Here is a 19,272-nt window from a genome sequence, read left to right as displayed (position 1 = left end):
GTCTGAGACAAGAGGGAGCCAGTCCTGCTGTCCAAGCATCTGTGAGCTGTCTGTCCGTCGGTAGCTGGGACGATGAGCACGCTGCTGCTGTCTCCGTGGCGACCATGGTCCCTGTAAGCGGCCTCTGGAGGCCGTCAGGCTAGGAGTAGTTCTTGGTCTCTGTAGCCGTAGTTGCACTGTACGAGAAACAAACTGTGCACAAGTGCAAAATGCAAGATAATCTTACATTCAAAAATTGTTTGAGGGGCATGAATTTCTACAACTGAAATCAATTATTTTAAAATTTTTCATTGAAGAAAAACTATGCTTCATCAAACCTTCCCCCTCTGGTTAAATTACCCAAATCCGTTGTATATACATTTCACTAAAGTAAGTAAAAAAGGCTTTCTGGCCAGAAAAGTATTCATCTGAGAATTCCCAGGTTCTTGAACTCTCATAACTACGTATTCAAGTTTGTTACACATGCGTAGAAGGTCATAAAGAACAACACACATCCCTTTATTTCAAGATAAAACTTGAAATTTGACTTTTAAAATAATTCCACTTTAGCGGAAAGAACAAATGTAATTATCCATTGTGGCTTTAGGAATTTGTTCTGAGCTTTGGCTCTGAAAACAGAATGTAACATCATTTCAAAACCTGATAACTTTTTACATAACTAAAATAATTTTGCATGAGATTTTTAAAGATTTACTTTTCAAATATAATACCTGTGAATATATAACCAGGCATGGGATAGTATCAAGTTGTTGTGCCCATGAGCCTATAGCACTTACAGTGAAGTCAGCTTCATCTTGACCTAGTGCTGGTTTCCTGACTGCCCTGTGGCAGATCTTAGGTACCGTACCACGGCGTTACCTGGCACTTGTCTTAACATGCTTGCCCTTGCCTTTTCCTCTTATGTAAAGAATAAATCACACTTCGTTAGGATCACTTTTAACCTGACTAACCACTTTCAGGTTGACTTTTCCTTTTTAAGTAATTGTCTAAATAGCTTGAATTCCAAGTGTGAAAAGATTTCCTATTGCATGAGGTGGTGCAGTTCTTTAGATTCTTTGACTGAACAAATGAGTTCACAGGGAATAACTTTCTAGAGTTCATGCTGTGCTTTCTAATGTTCACATTTTGTTTATAGGCCATCTGTGTTGGACCAGAAAACATGCAGATAATGTACCCAGCTATATTTGACCAGTTACTGGCATTTGTAGAGTTTTCCTGTAAACCTCCGCAGTATGGACAGCTGGAAACAAAGCACATTGCAAATGCAAAATATAATCAGGTAGTTCACAAATTGTGTTTATTCTTTAATGAATTACAGCTTATCAATGAGTTCCAATTAAGGTAAACTTTGGTTACCTAAGGAAAGGCAGTTCATTGTACTCGTGTGTTACAGAGTAGAGGTTATCTGAGACACTGCATCTGTGAACCTTTTCTTCCTGTTTGTGACTCTCCTCTCCCAGATGGCTCTCCTGAAAGCTTGCCTTTCACTTCCCTGTTTCTTCAAAAAAGAAAGTTCCATTATACCTTTTTCTTGGCTACCCCATTCTTCTAGAAAATGGCCTGTAAATCTCTGAGCCTAATCTTACCTTAAAATAGTGCAAGGTGAAGAAATCTGCGTGTACTAAATGAGTTATCCATTGCTGGTGTGAAATTTAGTTGGATTTTTACATAAATTTTCATAGCCTTAGTTGGCAAATTATATCTTCATTTTGACTTAGACAAAAGTAAATTTTTGACTGCATGTACATGCTGATTTTCTTCATTCAACATAAAAATTATAATTATATATAGTCCGAAAGTAGTTTTAATATGTATTAATTTTTCTCATTCTATTTGTCTTGCATCACAATGGAATCACAATAGATCCAACTATTTGCACCGGTGAGTTAAATTTCCTAAAACTGTCCTAACCTACTGGCAACACGTAAAGCCCGCCTTCCCAGTCTTGACAGAATGCTCTCTCTGCCTCCCTAGTAGTTGTAACTTCTGCCTGACTGAAATGATTTTTAATGAAGTACATATGTTTTTGAAAACTTTGCATGTAATATGATCTCATCTAGAACCAAGGCCTGAACTTGTAAGGAAAGGAGCTTTCTTTTCAAAAACAATATCGTTTCCTCCAGTCCCGTTACCTTTAATTCCACATAAAAATATTACTTTGTAGGCGGAATGGGTAGCCTTGAATTATGTACCATTTGCTGAAAGATCTTTGGAAGTAGTTGTGGATTTGTACCAAAAAACAGCCTGTCATAAAGCAGTGGTGAATGAAAAAGTCCTCCAGAATATTATTAAGGTAATGTATCTTTTTTATCTCTATAATTTTATTTGATACTATAAATTTATTGAAATTTCTCTTTAGGTAGTATTTTGGAATGAATGAAAAATATTGTTATTTATATTGACTTCAAATGCATTCATTGTATTTAGCAAGCCCCTTTTTTAGTCTGTGAGTGACTTTGGGGTGGGGAGTGTCAGAGTACTCGAGATTGATCCCAATGCCTCTCAACGGCCAGGCAGGCGCTTTTCTGCTAAACTGTATCTCTAGTCTAGTAAGGGCTTTCTTCACGGTGGATTTGCTGTAGTTCTTAAAGAATCCTCTACTCTTAAGGATGCTTAGTTTTCAGAGATGCCCTCAGGATCAGTTTAACTGGCAATGCAGATTCATTTTTAAAAGACCAGTTTCTTATTTGTATATAGTATATAGATTATCATGTTGATTTTGTCTTTTGCTTTTTTTTTTTTAGCTTAAACTCTTGTTCATTGTGTTTCTTCTTCTATTTGAAGTACAAATCTAAATGTGAAAGTTTTATATTCTGGCATGGTTAATTTATTTCAGTATTAGGAAAAGTTCATTAAAATATTTGAGCAGAATATAAAACTCAAGGAATTTTAAGTGTGGAACTTGAAAGTAATGGTATTTTCACATTGTTACTCTCCCCTAACTTCTTTTGAAGGAGAGATGCATCTGAACAAATTCCTTTCTGCTGGGGGAACCAGGTCAGGATAGGCGGAGACAGTGTGAGCACAACATGGTAGCAGCGGATCTGTAACCCAGCACTCAGGAGGCTGAGGCAGGGAGACAGACGGAGGTTGTGGCCAACCTGAGCTGTGTCAGTGAGACTGTGTGTCCAATTTACAAACACATGGAGCTTTCAGAGGTCAAATTAGCTCAGTGGTGCTGATCATTCTTAGCATGCAAAAGGCCCCGGGTCTAGTTCCCTATTCCAAAGAAAATGAAAAGTCTAGGAAGTAGGCTTTGGAGTCTCTGCCTGAGAATCAGTCTTCCTAACCTGCTTTTCAGTGGAGATCTCTGCCACGCTGTCTTTTTACAACTTTGGCAGTGTTTTGTTTTGAATGCAGCTGTGTGTGTTTTAACTGATCTTAACTGTCCTTCTCCTCAGACTCTCAGGGTTCCTCTCAGTTTGAAGTATGCCTGCCCTTCTGAAAGCACATGGAAACTGGCGGTAGCTTCTCTCCTCAAAGTCCTTTCCATTGGGCTGCCTGTTGCCCGACAGCATGCTTCTTCTGGGAAGTTTGACAGCATGTGGCCAGAATTAGCCAGCACACTTGAAGACTTCCTCTTTACTAAAAGGTCAGCTCATTGATCTAATAGGAAGAGCCTTAGAGAGATGAAGAGTGGCTGTCGAGTGTTCAGATCTGGGTTGACAGTCCCTGACCGGACACACTGGACGGACATCTGTGTGTTCCTTCCTTTCTCACTGCTCGTAACTCGGAACTGACTGGAGGCAGCTAGACGGGGAAGGACTAGTGCCTGGTGCTTAGTGTCTGTTTTGAAGGCCTGCCAACCTTCCAGCTGTGTACAGTGTATAACTGTACGTGATACCACTAAACCTAAATGCACTGGTGCTGGTTTATGCCTGCAGTATAAAAGGAAGTAATATAGGCTTAAATGTCAAGAAAGCAGTTCAAATTGTGGCCTTGCCATTTATTTATGTGAGGTGTGGTGGCCAACGTGTTCTTAGGCACATATGGCCTCAGCATTCCCTCTGTTGCCTGCGGTCACACTGCTTGCTTCCTGGGGTTGCAGTGAAGGCCCATAAGAGTAAGGCAAACAAAGTTCCTACAGACAGTGGCTGATTTGGCTGTTGTAACAGCTGTGCTAATTCAGTTGTTCATAGACAGTTAATTTTTCAATGTTTGGTGAATTTATGACCATCTTACTATTCATGAATTAGAAAGGCTAGAATCCTTGGATTCTAGATTTGATTCTTTCAGAACTATTGATTTCTCTGTCCTTGTTGTAATAACTTGGTTTAGAAAATCTAAATTAGGCCTCTTTTTTATGGATGTTCTCTTCTTATATTTACTATAAAGAATTTAATATTAAAATTTTATGGGCTTGATTTAGGGTCTTTTATGTCAAGATCATTATAAAGAAATTTAGCTGTACTTTCAATGATTACTTTAGTTGTGGATGGTATTATCTATAAACCTTTCTTTTTATACATTATACCAAGAGAAATTTTAACAAATCATTTTTACGAACTTCTTGAATTTAAAAGGGTATTCTTTTAAGTGTATGATGTTGTCTCAACCTGAGAAGGAAAAGCTAATGTTTATCATTTGAATCTTGTTTCTCTCTCCTCTGTTTGTTTTACCTTTAAAAATCAAATCTCTTTTTTTTTTCTTTCTTAGCATACCTCCAGATAATCTTTCTATTCAAGAATTTCAAAGAAATGAAAGTATTGACGTTGAAGTAAGCAAACTTAGAAAAATTTCCTGTATTTTTGATTATTGGATGATTATAAATGGGATTTGAAAACTTTAAAAGTTTCTAATTTTAGCAGGGGGAAGGGCACGTGTGTGATGTGCGCATGTTTCTCTCTGTCTCCCTGTGTGTGTCTGTGTGTAGGTCAGAGGGCAACTTTGTGGAGTCTTCCACATTTACGTCGGTCCTGTACCAACTGAACCATCTTGCCACCTTGAAGTTTTTCATTAGCTTTGAAGTTTGGGTTGGTGAAAGAGTTGCGATCTGTTGTCTTTAAGTGAGGTAGCTTAATTTAAGTCAATCAAGTAAATTATTTTCAGGTGGAGACTTCAGAGTGTATGCATCATCATAGATTTATCAAGATGTCGCCTCTGTGCCATTACTGTTTAAACCTTTGATGAGCTTTTCTTTTCCTTCCAAGGATAAAATAAACTGTATGTCAGGCTAAGGTGTTTGACAAAAATTAGCTGTGCAGTGTTGGCGCACGCCTTTAATTCCACCACTCAGGAGGCAGAGACAGGCCGAACTTTGTGAGTTCGAGGCCAGCCTGGTCTATAAGAACAAGTTCTGGGACAGCAAACCAAGAAAAAAAAAGTGTAACTTTAGTTTCTCATAGTTTATAATTTCTGATTATAAGGAATTTAATCTTATTTTTGGATATTTTATTTTAGCATGGGTGAGTTTCAGTTTTTCTGTATATTTACATTTAGGATGAAGATCAACATATTGTAAAATTATAGTATAGTAAAACTTAATGTCAATGGTCATATGTAGTAACAGTAAAACATTCGTGTACTTCTATCAGGGAAGGTTCTTTAATGTCTTAAAAGGTAAAATTTAACTTTTACTCTAGAAATTATACTTGGTCTGTTTCAAGGAAAAGACTGTATTTGACTCCCCTTTTGTTCTAGGTTGTTCAGCTTATCAGTGCAGAGATTCTCCCGTATGCCAATCTTATTCCTAAGGCGTTTGTGGGACAAATGATGACCATGCTCAACCGGGGCTCCATCCACTCCCAGTCACCCTCATTTACAGGTGTGCTATTTCAGAGGCTTTTACAGTGCTCAGAAACATGAGGTGCTTTTGAAGAAGCTGAGAAGGCGTCTTTAATTCTCTGTTTCAATGTAAACCAGAGAATGGAGAGAGTATTTTTAGTGATGTGGTGTTGTAGATTGCTAAACTTTATGGAGGGAAATGTAGGCGTGTTCGTATTTGTAGGTTTGATTAAATAAGTTACATGGTGCTTCTGGGATCTCATGGAGCCATATAGGTGGACAAAGCTTATAGTTCTGTGAAATTGTAGTTATTGTAAAGAATATAGTGTAAAGGAGAATACTCTGCTACTTAGCTGTCGATTATTGTAAAGACTGTAGTGTAAAGGAGAATGTTCCGCCACTTATCATGTCGGTTCTCTATCGAAAATGCCTTGACATTTATCCAAGGAATAAAGCCTTTAGGGAATGCCTACTGTGCACAGCCTTCTGCTGGAAAGGATAGTCTTTCTCAACATTCCTGAGAGTAGGCACCGCAGCTTTAAAGACAGAGCAGTGTTTTGTCTGATTGGAAAGCTCATAGTCACAGGCAGAGACTGGGAACATGCTCCTTTCATGTGTCATCGCGTCTTAATTTGCTGCTGCCTAATCTGTCTTTTCTTATTATTTCTCTATTAAAATATATATTCAAATCTCAGATGTAATTGTGATATCATAATGTGATTTTTTTCTGAGAGATTATTAATTTTTGTAGTATAGAATCTTAATCCTAGCATTTACTACACCCATGAATAATCTGTGATATTTTAAAGAACATATGTACAGTTTGGCCTCTAGATGGCGCTCATACTGCTTGCAAAACAAAATAAAATTCTTTTTCACTCATTCAACAGTTTTAAAAAATTGGCCTGTATATTAATCAGCGTGTAAATTTTCAGAGGAAAAGAATTATGTGGACTTAATGTTTGTATCATACTTTTATTTAAAATGCTAGATACTCTAATGAAGTACAATTCGAATGAGGTATAACTGTTGCCAGCTAAGTCAGCACCAAGGTATCAGGTGTGCTCTCGTCCCAGACTTCTGATAGCCTCACTGTGTGTTTGTATGAAGTGTACCACACTGAAAGGCACCAGCACACCTTTTCAGGGACCCTGCCTGAAGCACACATCCCTTAGCTTTACCTTCGAGGTTTTCTATAAGCACACAGTGGACATTCCATGCCCAGCAAGTCCCTGAGTTCTTGGCTGTTTAACCTGACCTGATAGCCAGAGTTCGTAGACTGTGAAAGGAAAGGCTAAAACCAACGCGTAAGTAAAAGAAACTGAGTTGACTTGTGTTTCAGATTCATGAGGGATAACAGTTTATCACCATCACAGCAGAGAAGTGTGACAGCAAGCTGCCATGATAGCTGGAACAGCACACTGAGAACTTGACCCCAGGCAGGAGCCTGAGAGTGAGAGCAGGAGCTAGGAAGGGGAGGTGTGGTCTGGTTGGGAGAGATTGAGACGACACCACACGAGAGAGGAGGGAGGGAGAATGAGTATATACTGGGGAAACCTCACGGTCCACCCCAGTAACTTCCCCAGACAGTGCTTCCTAATAAGAGCCATGTGTTCCGATGTCACATCTGCCAAGTGACAAAGAAAGTGGAGCAGATGCCAATAGAAAAATCTGTGCTTTGATCAAAAAGAAATAAATGGAGCAGAGGTGTCTAATGTGATACTGCGTCTCCAGGAGGGACAGAGAAATATCGACAAGGGAATTTTTGAAGACATGTATCTTCAAATTAGAAATGATAACTCGGTACCCAAAACAGTGAAAGGTAAAAGGCCCTTAGTAAGACATATCACAAAATATCAACATACTTAGAGTAGAAAGAACATATGAAAAACATTCAAAGGCACAATCTTTTAAAATGGCCTAAAAGTTCTCCTTCCCAAAGACTTGCTGTGGTGGCTAGAAATGAAGACTTCTTGCCATGGAGTTGCATGCCTAGGCACAGCTGGGTAGACCGGAGTACAGAAGGATCTCATGTTACCAGGGTTTTTCTCAGAGTTCTCTAGAGCAGCTGGAGGGGCTGGGAGCCACACCTGAGTACCACAGTAAAATAAGGACATCTTCAAGAGATCAGCAGAAGTTTATCTTCCGTTCATCCTTTCTTAGCAAGCCACTGCAGAAAATCTTGGTGAGAACAAGAGTAAACCAGGAAAATGGAAGGCTTGCGTTGTAGGAAGTGTGGCACAAGGGAGTATGGTGTTGGCCGGCCAGAGACTGCCTTCGGGTTAAGGCTAGACAGCAGGGCTAGAGAAGAGCTAGTCTAGACCCGAGCAGACTCATTTTCCTAGGAAAGGAGAAAAGATAATAAAGACAGAAGAGGCAGCTAGTTGTGGCTGCCCTTTACAGTGTAAGCTCTTGAGAAGTTCATGAGGTTTTGTTTTGTTAAGGTGGGGTTCCAGGTACTCTAGGCTGGCCTCAAAAAATACATAGCTTCAACTAGCTGGCTTCAAACTTCCTATTTAGCCTAGAATGACCATCAACTTCTCTTTCTCCTTCTGGAGTGAGAGACAGATGCCGCTGTGACCGTTTATATGGTGATGGGAATAGAAGCTGGAAGTCAGACTCAGGCCTGATGCATGCTACTTTAGCATTCTACCAGTCAAGTGACATCCCTTGTCCTTGGGACTCATTTTACAGAATTTTTAAAAGGTGAAAAGATAAGAAAATTGTTGGGCCCAACAGGTGTTTGCGACCTCTGATGACCTAAGTTCAGTCATCAGAACCCACGTGGTGCAGGGATAGAGAAGTGACTCATACGAGTTGTGTCCTGACTTCCACATGCACGGTGTGGCATGTGAACACACACACACACACACACACACACACACACACACACACAAATGTAAAATCAAGAAAGAAAATGCCCATTATGGACAACCTTCTTTTTCACATTCCAAGAGGAAAAATTGTTTTGTTTTGTTTTTTAACTAGGTTGTTGGTCAGTGCTTTTCATCTTACTGAGGGTTTATTTTTATTCCTAGTTCCTAGCTTGCTGGACTCATTAGCATGCATGATTTTAGCATTTTATTAATAATCAAATGTTGTTAATTTTACAGAAGCAGAGATTGACATTCGCTTGAGAGAAGAGTTTTCTAAGATGTGTTTTGAAACACTGCTCCAGTTTTCCTTCAGTAACAAAGTCAGCACACCCCAAGAAGGCTACATCTCGCGAATGGCGCTCACCGTGCTGTTAAAGCGGTCTCAGGATGTCCTACATCGCTACATAGAGGACGAAAGGCTAAGTGGAAAGTGCCCTCTCCCAAGGTACGTGCGTAATTAAGAAGGGAGTACACTGATGTGATATCATAATTAGTAACAAAGACGGCTCGAAAACCAAGAGATTTCCTAAGTGATCTGGGTGAGCCTGAGGTGGCTGATAATTGAATCTGCTCTTTACCATGTAAGTATTCATAGGCTTTGCTGCATATATGTAAGGGTTTATTATTATTATGCTATTTCAGGCCTCTCTTGGAGACTAAGAAATCTGTGATACATGTATTCAATTACATTTTAACCTGGGAAAAAAATCTGAATCTGAAAAGAGATCTTCTACCAGAGGTTTCTGTGTAAGGATGTGCTTGAACATATAATATTTTTCTCTGAGGAGAAAATAAGAGATTAAATCACTTCCCAGGGTTATTGTTGAGTGTCACTTCTTGATATCTGTCCCCTGGCCCTCTCAAATCTCGATGTCTTCTAATCTGCCTAAGGAAGCCTTCGCCCCTAAGCTGATTCCTTCTTGTGTATCCAACCTGTGTTCGTGGCAGGGCCTCCAGGGCTAAGTCACAATGGAGTGGTAGAGAGAATTCAGCAAATATGTAATCGTAATATGTTTAATGTAAAAATAAGTTTAAGTCAAAGCAAACAGGAAATACAAACAGAGCTACCCAAGTTAGGAGAGTCAGGAGACCGCTCTATGGTTAGGTGCGGGTGCAGAGGCCGGCCAGCTCCGCAGGTCCCAAGTCCGTGGACACTCTTGTCTCTTATCTGTTTCTGAAGTAGGACCTGACAAAGGATATCCATTTTCTTTTTAAATGTTCAAATGTTATTTATCAAATTGCTGACCACAGATTTATGCCAGTTTAGATTTCCCCAGGAGTATATGAATACCTTTTCCTCAGTCTTGAGCATCTTAAAGTTCTTTACTCATTTAATAGTTATTTTACAGTTTTCTAATTTGGTGAATGAAAGTCACAAAAATCACATTTTTAAAAATAACCAATACTTATTAACCATCTGCAATCTTGAAATTTAAATTTCTACATCATAAATTATACCTTCAAATGTATACACAAAAACTTTCCGTTGAAAGCTTGTTAGTAATTTGATTATGGAGATGATTAAAAATTTGTTAATTAAAGTTGATACCTGATATGTGCATGAAAGGGCAGAGACAAAGCTTCTTGGAGTGAATAGTCTATTAATTAGATCATAATATTCGTTCAGAGTTGAATATTTAACTAGCTCCTCTATTATTTCTTTTAAATTTTACTTTTGTTATTATCATTTATGTGTCCATGTGCAGACATTAGTGCACATGCCTGAGGAGCCCAGAAGTGTCTGATCTATAAGCAGTTGTGAGCTGTCTGATATGGCTTCTCAGAATAAACTCAGCTCTTCTGCAAGAGCAATATATTCTCCAAACCAGTGAGCCATCTCTCCCACTCCGTCTACTTTCTCTAACTTGAGGTCACTGATAAAGTTGTTTCATTCTGTGTTGCAGAATTGCGTGTTTTCTGTATGCAACATTTCAACATCAAGTTGCTTGCAAAGAAGGTTTGATGTCTAGACATGTAGTTCAGTAGTTGGTTGCATACTTGACCTGGGTTCAGTCCCCAAAACTACATAAACAGGGCCTGATAGTGAGTGAGGCCTCTGACCTCAACACTCAAGAAATTGAGGCAGGAGAATCAGAAGTTCAAGGTCGTCCTCAGTTACAGGTTTGACATCAGCCTAGGGAATCTGAGATCCTGTCTCAAATTTAAAAAGAAAAGAAACGAAGAGAAAAAAAAGTCTTGCAGTAGTGCCCTGTACAGTACTGGGAAGGCCTGGCCATCTGGGATTACAGATCTGACGAGTGGTAGCAGAGACCATAGGGCAAAAAAGCTATTTCTGTTAAAGCAGGGTGTTCTTCTGGACCCTTCTAGCCTTATGTGCTTATTTTTATTGTTAGATGTTGCTACACAGGCCATCTCAGAATTAATTTCAGGCATGTTTCATGTCTTATAAAATATCAATAAATAACTAAAACCTGAGTATCATTGCAATTTTGAGTGTACTTCTGGCAGCATTGTAAAATATGCATCTCTTTTATGTAATCTTTAGCAAATTTCCATTAATATTAATTAGAAAACAAAAAAAATTATGTTGTAGAGAAGTTGTTAAAGCATGTGTTGTAAAGTATTTTAATTGTAAATAGTTGCACGTGTCTTGTAAATGTAGATTTTTCAGGAGTTGACTTCCTCCCCTTTCATTGACAATTTTGGAGAGTAACTACAAATCGGATTTGTGTCTGGAATACAGGTGTGTCTGTGTGTTTGCTATACAGGTGTATATATGTGTTTGTATCTGGAAATACAGGTGTACGTGTGTTTGCTACCAATATGTCCTTGATAATGTTTCCTTTTATATGAATTTAACATATTTTATTGTAGTCAATATTTTTCCAAAGTGTATCTATTTGTACAAACTTTGTTGGGAAAAATACACAGTGTATCTTTAAAATCTTAATGAAAATCATCTCTCTTATCTATTTTAGGCAACAGGTAACAGAAATCATATTTGTTTTAAAAGCAGTCAGCACTCTCATTGACTCACTTAAGAAAACTCAGCCTGAGAATGGTAAGTGCTTAAAACTTGATTATCATACAAGACATCACACGTATCTTTCCCATTAGTGGGCTTTGTGTTGTTGCTGAGTCAGCTGAACTTCAGAATGTGACCCCATTGTGCTTTCTGTTCTACCGTCCCTGTGCTGACAGAACTCCAGTCCTTACAGTGTCAGTTCAGTAAGATAAACTTGGAATGTTTAATCTTTATATTAAATGACCTATTTTTTAAAAAATGTGGTAAGCCAGCAAGATGGCCTCGCCTGACAACCTGAGCTGAGCTCCAGAGCCCAGATGACAATAGAAGACAGCTGACTGCACGGAGCCGTCTTCTGACCCCTGCGTTCCTGCACGTGCATAGCAGACACAACTGCAGGTGCCTGAGAACATCTGAGCTGCTGTCTGGCTCCGCACACACCTGTGCACCTGCACACCTGCACACACATGCACAATTCTCCTCTGAACTTAAGAAGTGAATGTTTTCATTTGATGTAACCTTAAGTTATAGTGATATATTAGAAAAGTGTAAGAAACTTCAGGTCAGGTGGGGGTGGTGCACACCTTTAATCCCAGCACTCGGGAGGCAGAGACAAGGCGGATCTCAGTGAGTTCGAGGCCAGCCTAGTCTACCAAGTGAGAGTTCCAGGACAGTGCCGAGACTGTTAACACAGAGAAATCCTGTCGCGAAAAACAAACAAAACAAAAACAAGAAAGAAAAAAAAAAGAAAAAGAAAGAAAGAAAAATAAGTAAGAATGCCTGGTACAAGGCAAGCCTGATGCAAGAGACCGGCTGTCAGCTTAGAGCCAGTAGGCGCCGTCTCTGCTTAAATTTTTTATTATCGTCTTCCTGTAGTTTTGCTGCTAGAAATGAGGCATTTGGAGATTTATTTTTGTTTGAAGGAATTTTGTTTTTATTATTTTACTTGATGGTAAATTTTTGAGTAGGCAATATAAATACACGTCAATTAAAGCAATAAAAACAGCAGGTAATGTGGTACTCACTGGGTAAGGGCACTTTGAAAACCTGAGAACTCAAGGTCAGTAACAGAAACCACATGATAGGAGAAAACTGACTGCCACAAACTGTCCTCTGACCCCCAGGTGCCTGTTGGGATACACAACTCAATGAATATTTTAAAATACATGTGTGGGGTTTTGGGGGGCAGTTCAAGACAGGGTTTCTCTGTGTAGCCTTGGCTGTCCTGAAATTAGCTCTATAGACCAGGCTGTCCTCGAACTCACAGAGATTCGCCTGTCACTGCCTCCCAAGTGCTGGGATTAAAGGCATATGCCTCCATTGCCTGGCTTATGTGTGTATTTTTATTACTACTTTATTTTTTATTAATTTGTGCTTCTCTAGAAGTTTTTTATGTAAATACAAAACACCTTCTCCAGTAAACTCCACTTTTCTATGCAAGTAAATAACAGTATTCCCTGTTTATAACTACTTTTTTCTTCTCTAGTTTTTCACTTAACAAACATGTATATTCTTCCATATCGGTGAATATGTCTCTTTAATATTCTTTTTATAATTCGGGGTTTTTGAAACAGAATCTCCTGTAACTCAGGCTGGCCTTGAACTACTATATGCAGCCAAAGATAACCTTGAATTACTGATCTTTTCTCCTTTCCCTCCCAAGTCCTGGGTTACAAATTTGTGTTATACACCTGACATCCTATTAAAAAAAAAATCCCTCAGGTTACGACGGGAACCTGAGTAGATTCCCCCACGTGATAAGTCAGATGTCATCTTGATGTATCTGTAACTGAACATTTCTCCCACCAATTCCTGAATAACCATTCAGAGATTTAATTATAAATATATGACCGATGGCTCAGCCTTATTAGCTGGCTCTTACATTTAAATTAACCCATTTCTATTCATCTCAGTATCGCTCTGTGACCTGTGGCTTACTGGTGATGCTCTGACATGTTGCTCCTTGGATGGCTGCTGGTGTCTCCCTGACTCCGCCCTTCTCCTGTATCTCTGCTAGGATTTTCCACCTGGCTCTATCCTGCCTTGCCATAGGCCAAAGCAGCTTAATTTGTCAATCAATAAGAGCAGCACATTCACAGCCTACTAAAAGACATTCCACATCATGTATCTCCTCTAATAAGCCAAGAATTGGTGTCGTAATTTGACTGTGGATTGGCCAGTGCAGCTAGTCTCCATTTGTTTAGTCCTCTGTGCACTGGTAGGAAGTGTTGAGGATGACAGCTGGGCAGAGGTGCTTGGCTTTCGTTTGTTATTCAGTTCTTTTCTGGCTTCTTTTAAGCCAACCTCCACTCCAAACAAAAGCAAAAAGAAATATGGTGTGGATTCTTCTTTTACTATTATTACATTGTATTTATTGTGTGTGTGGAGGAGAGGTGTACACTGGCACACCCCATATGAAAACTGCAGGGGGTTGACTCCCTTCTTCCACCATTGGCCCTGGGCATCATAGTCAGCATGGAAGGCAAGCAGCTAAAAGTCTCATAAGCATTCATTTGGGAAACCCTGGATTATATATGAGTATGCTCTTTACTCTAAGCCTTTAGTGAATTCATAGGAGTTGGTCTTTAAGAGGAGAGCTATATGTGTTGTCTGCCAAGCTTATTTAATCAGGACCCTGTTTCGGAAGTTGAGAGAGACTCTGTAAACTCATTTCCTTGTTTCACATCAGGAGAACTGAGATAAAGAACTGAAATACTGACTTGACCAGGATACCAAACATCACTTTATTTTGGGGGAGAAAATGCTGCCGCCTAACAAAGACAGAATCATTATAAAAAGTGCTTTGAGCCAGGTGTGGTGGTGCACACCTTTTATCCCAGCACCTAGGAGGCAGAGGCAGGTGGATTTCTGTGAGTATGAGGCCAGCCTGGTCTACAGAGCAAGTTCCAGGAAATCAGGACACAGAGAAAACCTGTCTCAAGAATCAGCCCCTCCCCATAGAGTGTTTTATACATTTTCATAGAATTCTTTATGACATGCTACCCTGCCCCAGACTGGAGATTTGCCCCATGTGATAACATGACATCTGCCAGCCAGGGTTATATGGAGACTGAACACTCTACAAAGAATTTGCCAGAGAAAAAGATGGAGGGGCCAGCCGGGTAATTTGGTGAGACACAAGATTAGTGGTACAACCCTTACTCGCATGTACAAGTCCCTAGTACTGGGAAAACTTAGCAAATGACAGAAAACATAAATGTCACATGCGATTTCAGTATAAGCAGATTGCTGGATCTTGTGCGCCTGATGAAAAGCGTCCACTTGGTAGATGCGGTGAAAGGCAGACGTGACTCTCCCCACTCTGGAGATACACCTTAGAGGTTAGCGAGCTCTGTGAGAAGATGATGTCTGCTCCTTGGTTTGAAATTGCAATCAGTGTCAAAAGCATTACTGAGAGACTTATGGGAAGATAGTTTAGTAGGCAACTGAATAAAAATGTTTTCCGATTGTTCTCGATATGCACATGCACACTAGATTTTCTGGCAAACTATATAGAAAACAGTGATTTGGATTATTTTGTTACTTTATTAATGTTCAAAGTTTTCACAAATGGAAGCATCATTTAAAATATGCCTTATTTTCACGTTGTTGGCATTGATGAGTCTGTACTCAGTGACCATTTATCTTTCTTTTTTAAGAGTTTACTTATTTTTGTTTTATGTATATGAGTTTTGTCTGTATATGTGTATATGTACTTTTGTGCCTGATAACTGAGGAGGCCAAAAGAAGGCCTTGGATTTCCCTGGAACTGAAGTTAAGTTAGAAATGACATTTAGCAGCCATTTGGGTGCTGAGAACCAAACCCTAGTCCTTTGCAAGAGCAGCAAGTGCTCTTAACCACTGCGCCATCTCTCCAGCCCCTTAACTACGTTCTCACCTAATTTCTAAGTACACAATACTGTATTATCTCAGTTTCTCATGCTTTATTATTCTATCAGGAAATCTTACAAAATTTAAAAATTAAAAAGATGCTCTCAGAACCAGTCTGTTAGAGTTTTTACATTGTGTTTTTGTAAATTGGGTGACTGCTGTTTATATCAACTCTGTTTTGAGATTTTTGTACTTTTTCTCTTTACAGTTGATGGAAATACATGGGCACAAGTAATTGCCTTATACCCAACTTTGGTAGAATGTATCACATGTTCATCCTCAGAAGTTTGTTCTGCTCTTAAAGAGGCACTAGTTCCCTTTAAGGATTTCATGCAACCACCAGCATCCAAAGTTCAAAATGGAGAATCTTGACCCACTACAGTCATGTGAAGGAAGACGGATAACCTAAGGAAGGTTTGCTCCTGAGTCTTCTATGAGAAGGACGTTTCTTACTGCAGTAATTCTTGGCAGCTGTTGTTTGCCTTCTTTAAAGTGTAATTTTCTGGGCTCAGTAATTCTTGTACATGTCAACAGAGGCTCCTGAAGGAACCAGCCTTTTAAAGAGAGAACTGATGGGATCGGGATAGAGAGTTCTCCCTTGTACCTGCTATCATATCTTCAGTTGGTGATTTAAAAGTGAGCTTATGTACAGTGTGTGGTGCGTGTGCCATTGATGTGCTTTTTAAAAAGGAAGAAGAGATATTTCCATTCAGATTTCTGAGGCTGGTGTTTTGCACCCTTTTTCAAGTACAGAACTGTACTGAAGTTTTATGCAAGGTGGTACTATAACATTCCATAATTATCTACAACCAGCCTTTGTGAACAAAGGGAACTGATGTACTGTGTGTATAATAAATGGTACAGTTCTGTATAAAATAGTTGCATTTATTTAAAATTTAAAATTGATGTTAAATATTGATGTTAAAATGCTCGAAGGCGTATTTATTATTAATACAAAATTGTTTGCTTACATTTTTACTTCTGATTTGTCTTCTTATGGGGCAGATAAGCTTATCATGTAATCACACAGCGTCATGCTTTTTACATGCATTATTGGTGACCTGTACACCTCTGGCCAGAGGATCATGTGAACAGCAGAAGTTAATAGTCTGCTGGCTTTGCACCTTGGAAACACAGGTTGTAACTTAATACACTGAGATACATTGTAGCACGATGACCCAATCATACCTCATTCTTTAGCCTCTCTCTAAGCCTTTACGTGTCTGTTTTTATATTTGCTGTCTGAATTTTAAAGACTTGTCATATTTTATATTTCTGCTAATTTTCCTATGACATTTGTCACTGTCTTTGAATGACCAAGGCAAGATGACTTGAGATTTCATGAAACTTTGCCTGTGAGGTTTTGTTCATTTCTGTGCTTCCTTTTCTGAGTTCTTTTCAAGAGGACTCGGCACTAGGCTAACCTACAGTATAAAATGCGAGTCATCAGCAAGTGAGTGAGCGGAGGCAGCAGCATGTCCCAGTGCGGTGAGCGCTCCTGCCGTTACGGAGCACATGACCAGTCTCACAAAACTGACTTTGACCTAGCTTGCTGTATTTGTTTAATTATGCTGTGATATTTTTTCTTCCAAGTAAAAATTTCATTTCGGAAATATCGAAAACATTGCTGTTAATAAGAAATGATAATGGGGCTGATATTATTTTAATGCACTAGAAAGCTTTTGACTTTAACAAGATTTATAAATTTTGGACTCTCCAGAATAATCATAAAACTATAAGGAGACATTAAAGTTGAGTAATCAATGAGATACAATTTTGAGGCTATTTTAATTATGTAATGATTTAATTTGCACTATATTCTGTATACGTGTGGTAAGGCCTATTTTGAAGGAATATTATTTTTATTCACACGAATCAATGAATTTCTATTTTATTATTTCATGTAAGGTTATGGTAAACATGGCATTTCATAGACTATGCTATTCGTGTTTTCTTAAAGGTGTAAAAAGAATGACTCAAGCCGTGTATTTTTTATATTTTTATATATTCACTTGTGGATTTAAAATGTAGGGAAATCACTGATAAAGTATCTGAATAATAGGGTAGCAACATTTTCACAACATTGCTCTGAGTTTATATAAAATAAGTGTCTGCTCATAGCAGATCAATTCCAGTGAAGGCCATCTGTAAGTCAGGAGTCTCACCTGAGCTGATACAGTGTTAGCTTTCATAACAGTGCCATGCTGTATAGTTCAGAACATAAAAAGAGATGAATGTGTTAATGTACAGTAATTACTGAAAGCCTCAGTGTCAAGCAAGTGGGCCTTGGTGGACTAATTGTCAGGCTTCTCCTCAAATTCCTCTCAACTCCAAAGGAGTCCGTACTGTAATTAATGCCTCTGGGTCACACATTCTTCTCCACCATATTTTCAACTATGTGCTGGTCCCAGACAGATTAATACATTGTCCATGCTCTTTAATTATGAACTGGATTCTTCAGTCACTGTGAGATCTGGGCTTCATGGAGTTACAAGATTCAACCATGAAGCACTAGGTTCAATCCCCATCATCGCGCCCCATCCCAGTGCAATGAATTTTAAATCTCATACTGAGTTTTTACCAGTGACCATCTCTTTTAGAGACTGCTGAACACAGGGTTTAATGTAATTGTGTACTTGTATAGACTACCTTTTGGAATGTAGCAGTGTAACAACTACCAAGGAAAAAAGGACAATTTTGGTAGTGTCTTATCTCTTTATGATTAATTTTAAACTTTTCTAGTTTTACTGTATGCATTTTGCATAGCACTTATTAAAAGTCTATTATGTGCCTAAAAGAAAAGAATTATTAAGTCTGACTAAAACAGAAATGCACATGTTAACATTTATGTTTTTACCTGATTCCCCATATGGTTTTTGAGTGAACACCTGCTTCATTCTTTAAATTCTAAATAGCATCAGAAGAAAACAGTGTACAATTTAGTTTACTTACGTTATCCTAGTGGATAACGTTCACTTTTAGTAGCAGCCAAAGCAATCATTTGTCCTTTCTTCTACAGTGTGAAGAATGTTGTGCTGTTGTGAGTTTGGTACCAACTAGTCCTAGGTAAGCATTTGGTCAATGGTCACCTAAGAATCTGAGAGTGAATTAGCATACACTATGAACAGTGCGAGAAAACATCAGAAGTGCACCTCTACAATGAAATGTTGTGACAGTCGTGTCAGTAAAAGACACTATCATATACACTCCTCAGATGTAAAATAATTCATGTGGATAGCCAAATCCTCAAGACCCAAAGTAGATTAATGTCTGGGTTCAGATTACTGTGGTTTATAGATTTTTCTAGAAAACTACCACAGAGGTAGACAATAATGGTCTCTTCAAAAGCATTACTACAAGTCTGTAATGTTCCCACTTACTAGATTTACCATTTTGGAAATACTTTGAATTGTCAAAAGCATTGCAATTTGCAATGCTTAGGGCTACAATACTGCTTTTTTGTTTGTTTGTTTGTTTGTTTTGTTTTTCCAGACAGGGTTTCTTTGTGTAGCCTTGGCTGTCCTGGAACTCGCTCTGTGCTCTGTAGACCAAGTTGGGCTCAAACTCAGAGATTGACCTGCCTCTGCCTCTCACGGGCTGGAATTAAAGGCTTGCACCACTACTACCCTGCGGCTATCTTTATTAAACTGAACTATGGTTTTGTGTTTTGTTTTTTATTTTAATCATTTGTGAGACGAGCAAACATTACATGGCATGTTGTACTAAAATCTAACATATAGTGGATAAATAGTTTTAATACTTTATGGCCATTTGAATTAAAATTTTGTATCTAGA

At 38.7% G+C, this 19,272-nt stretch overlaps 1 protein-coding gene across 2 annotated transcripts in view; it reads left to right on the top strand.

Annotated features, from left to right (window-relative positions):
• Window positions 1-19,272, top strand: part of Mon2 (MON2 regulator of endosome-to-Golgi trafficking) — a 77,792-nt gene extending 58,520 nt beyond the window's left edge. Inside the window, exons 27-35 of one of the 2 annotated variants that reach the window (XM_048418757.3) lie at window positions 1,136-1,279; window positions 1,864-1,881; window positions 2,165-2,293; window positions 3,402-3,592; window positions 4,657-4,717; window positions 5,641-5,764; window positions 8,838-9,045; window positions 11,540-11,622; window positions 15,686-19,272. In XM_048418757.3, the coding sequence (XP_048274714.3) occupies window positions 1,136-1,279; window positions 1,864-1,881; window positions 2,165-2,293; window positions 3,402-3,592; window positions 4,657-4,717; window positions 5,641-5,764; window positions 8,838-9,045; window positions 11,540-11,622; window positions 15,686-15,849 (1,122 nt within the window). In that variant the 3' untranslated portion in view covers window positions 15,850-19,272. The remainder of the gene's footprint in view (window positions 1-1,135; window positions 1,280-1,863; window positions 1,882-2,164; window positions 2,294-3,401; window positions 3,593-4,656; window positions 4,718-5,640; window positions 5,765-8,837; window positions 9,046-11,539; window positions 11,623-15,685) is intronic. The other variant, XM_048418758.3, reaches the window with a different exon arrangement.

This window comes from Myodes glareolus, chromosome 26 (assembly GCF_982192425.1).
Source record: "Myodes glareolus chromosome 26, mMyoGla1.1, whole genome shotgun sequence".
NCBI classification, from domain to species: Eukaryota; Metazoa; Chordata; class Mammalia; order Rodentia; family Cricetidae; genus Myodes; species Myodes glareolus.
Note: the sequence above shows the minus strand (reverse complement) of the source record. Positions and strands in the feature narration are given on the sequence as shown.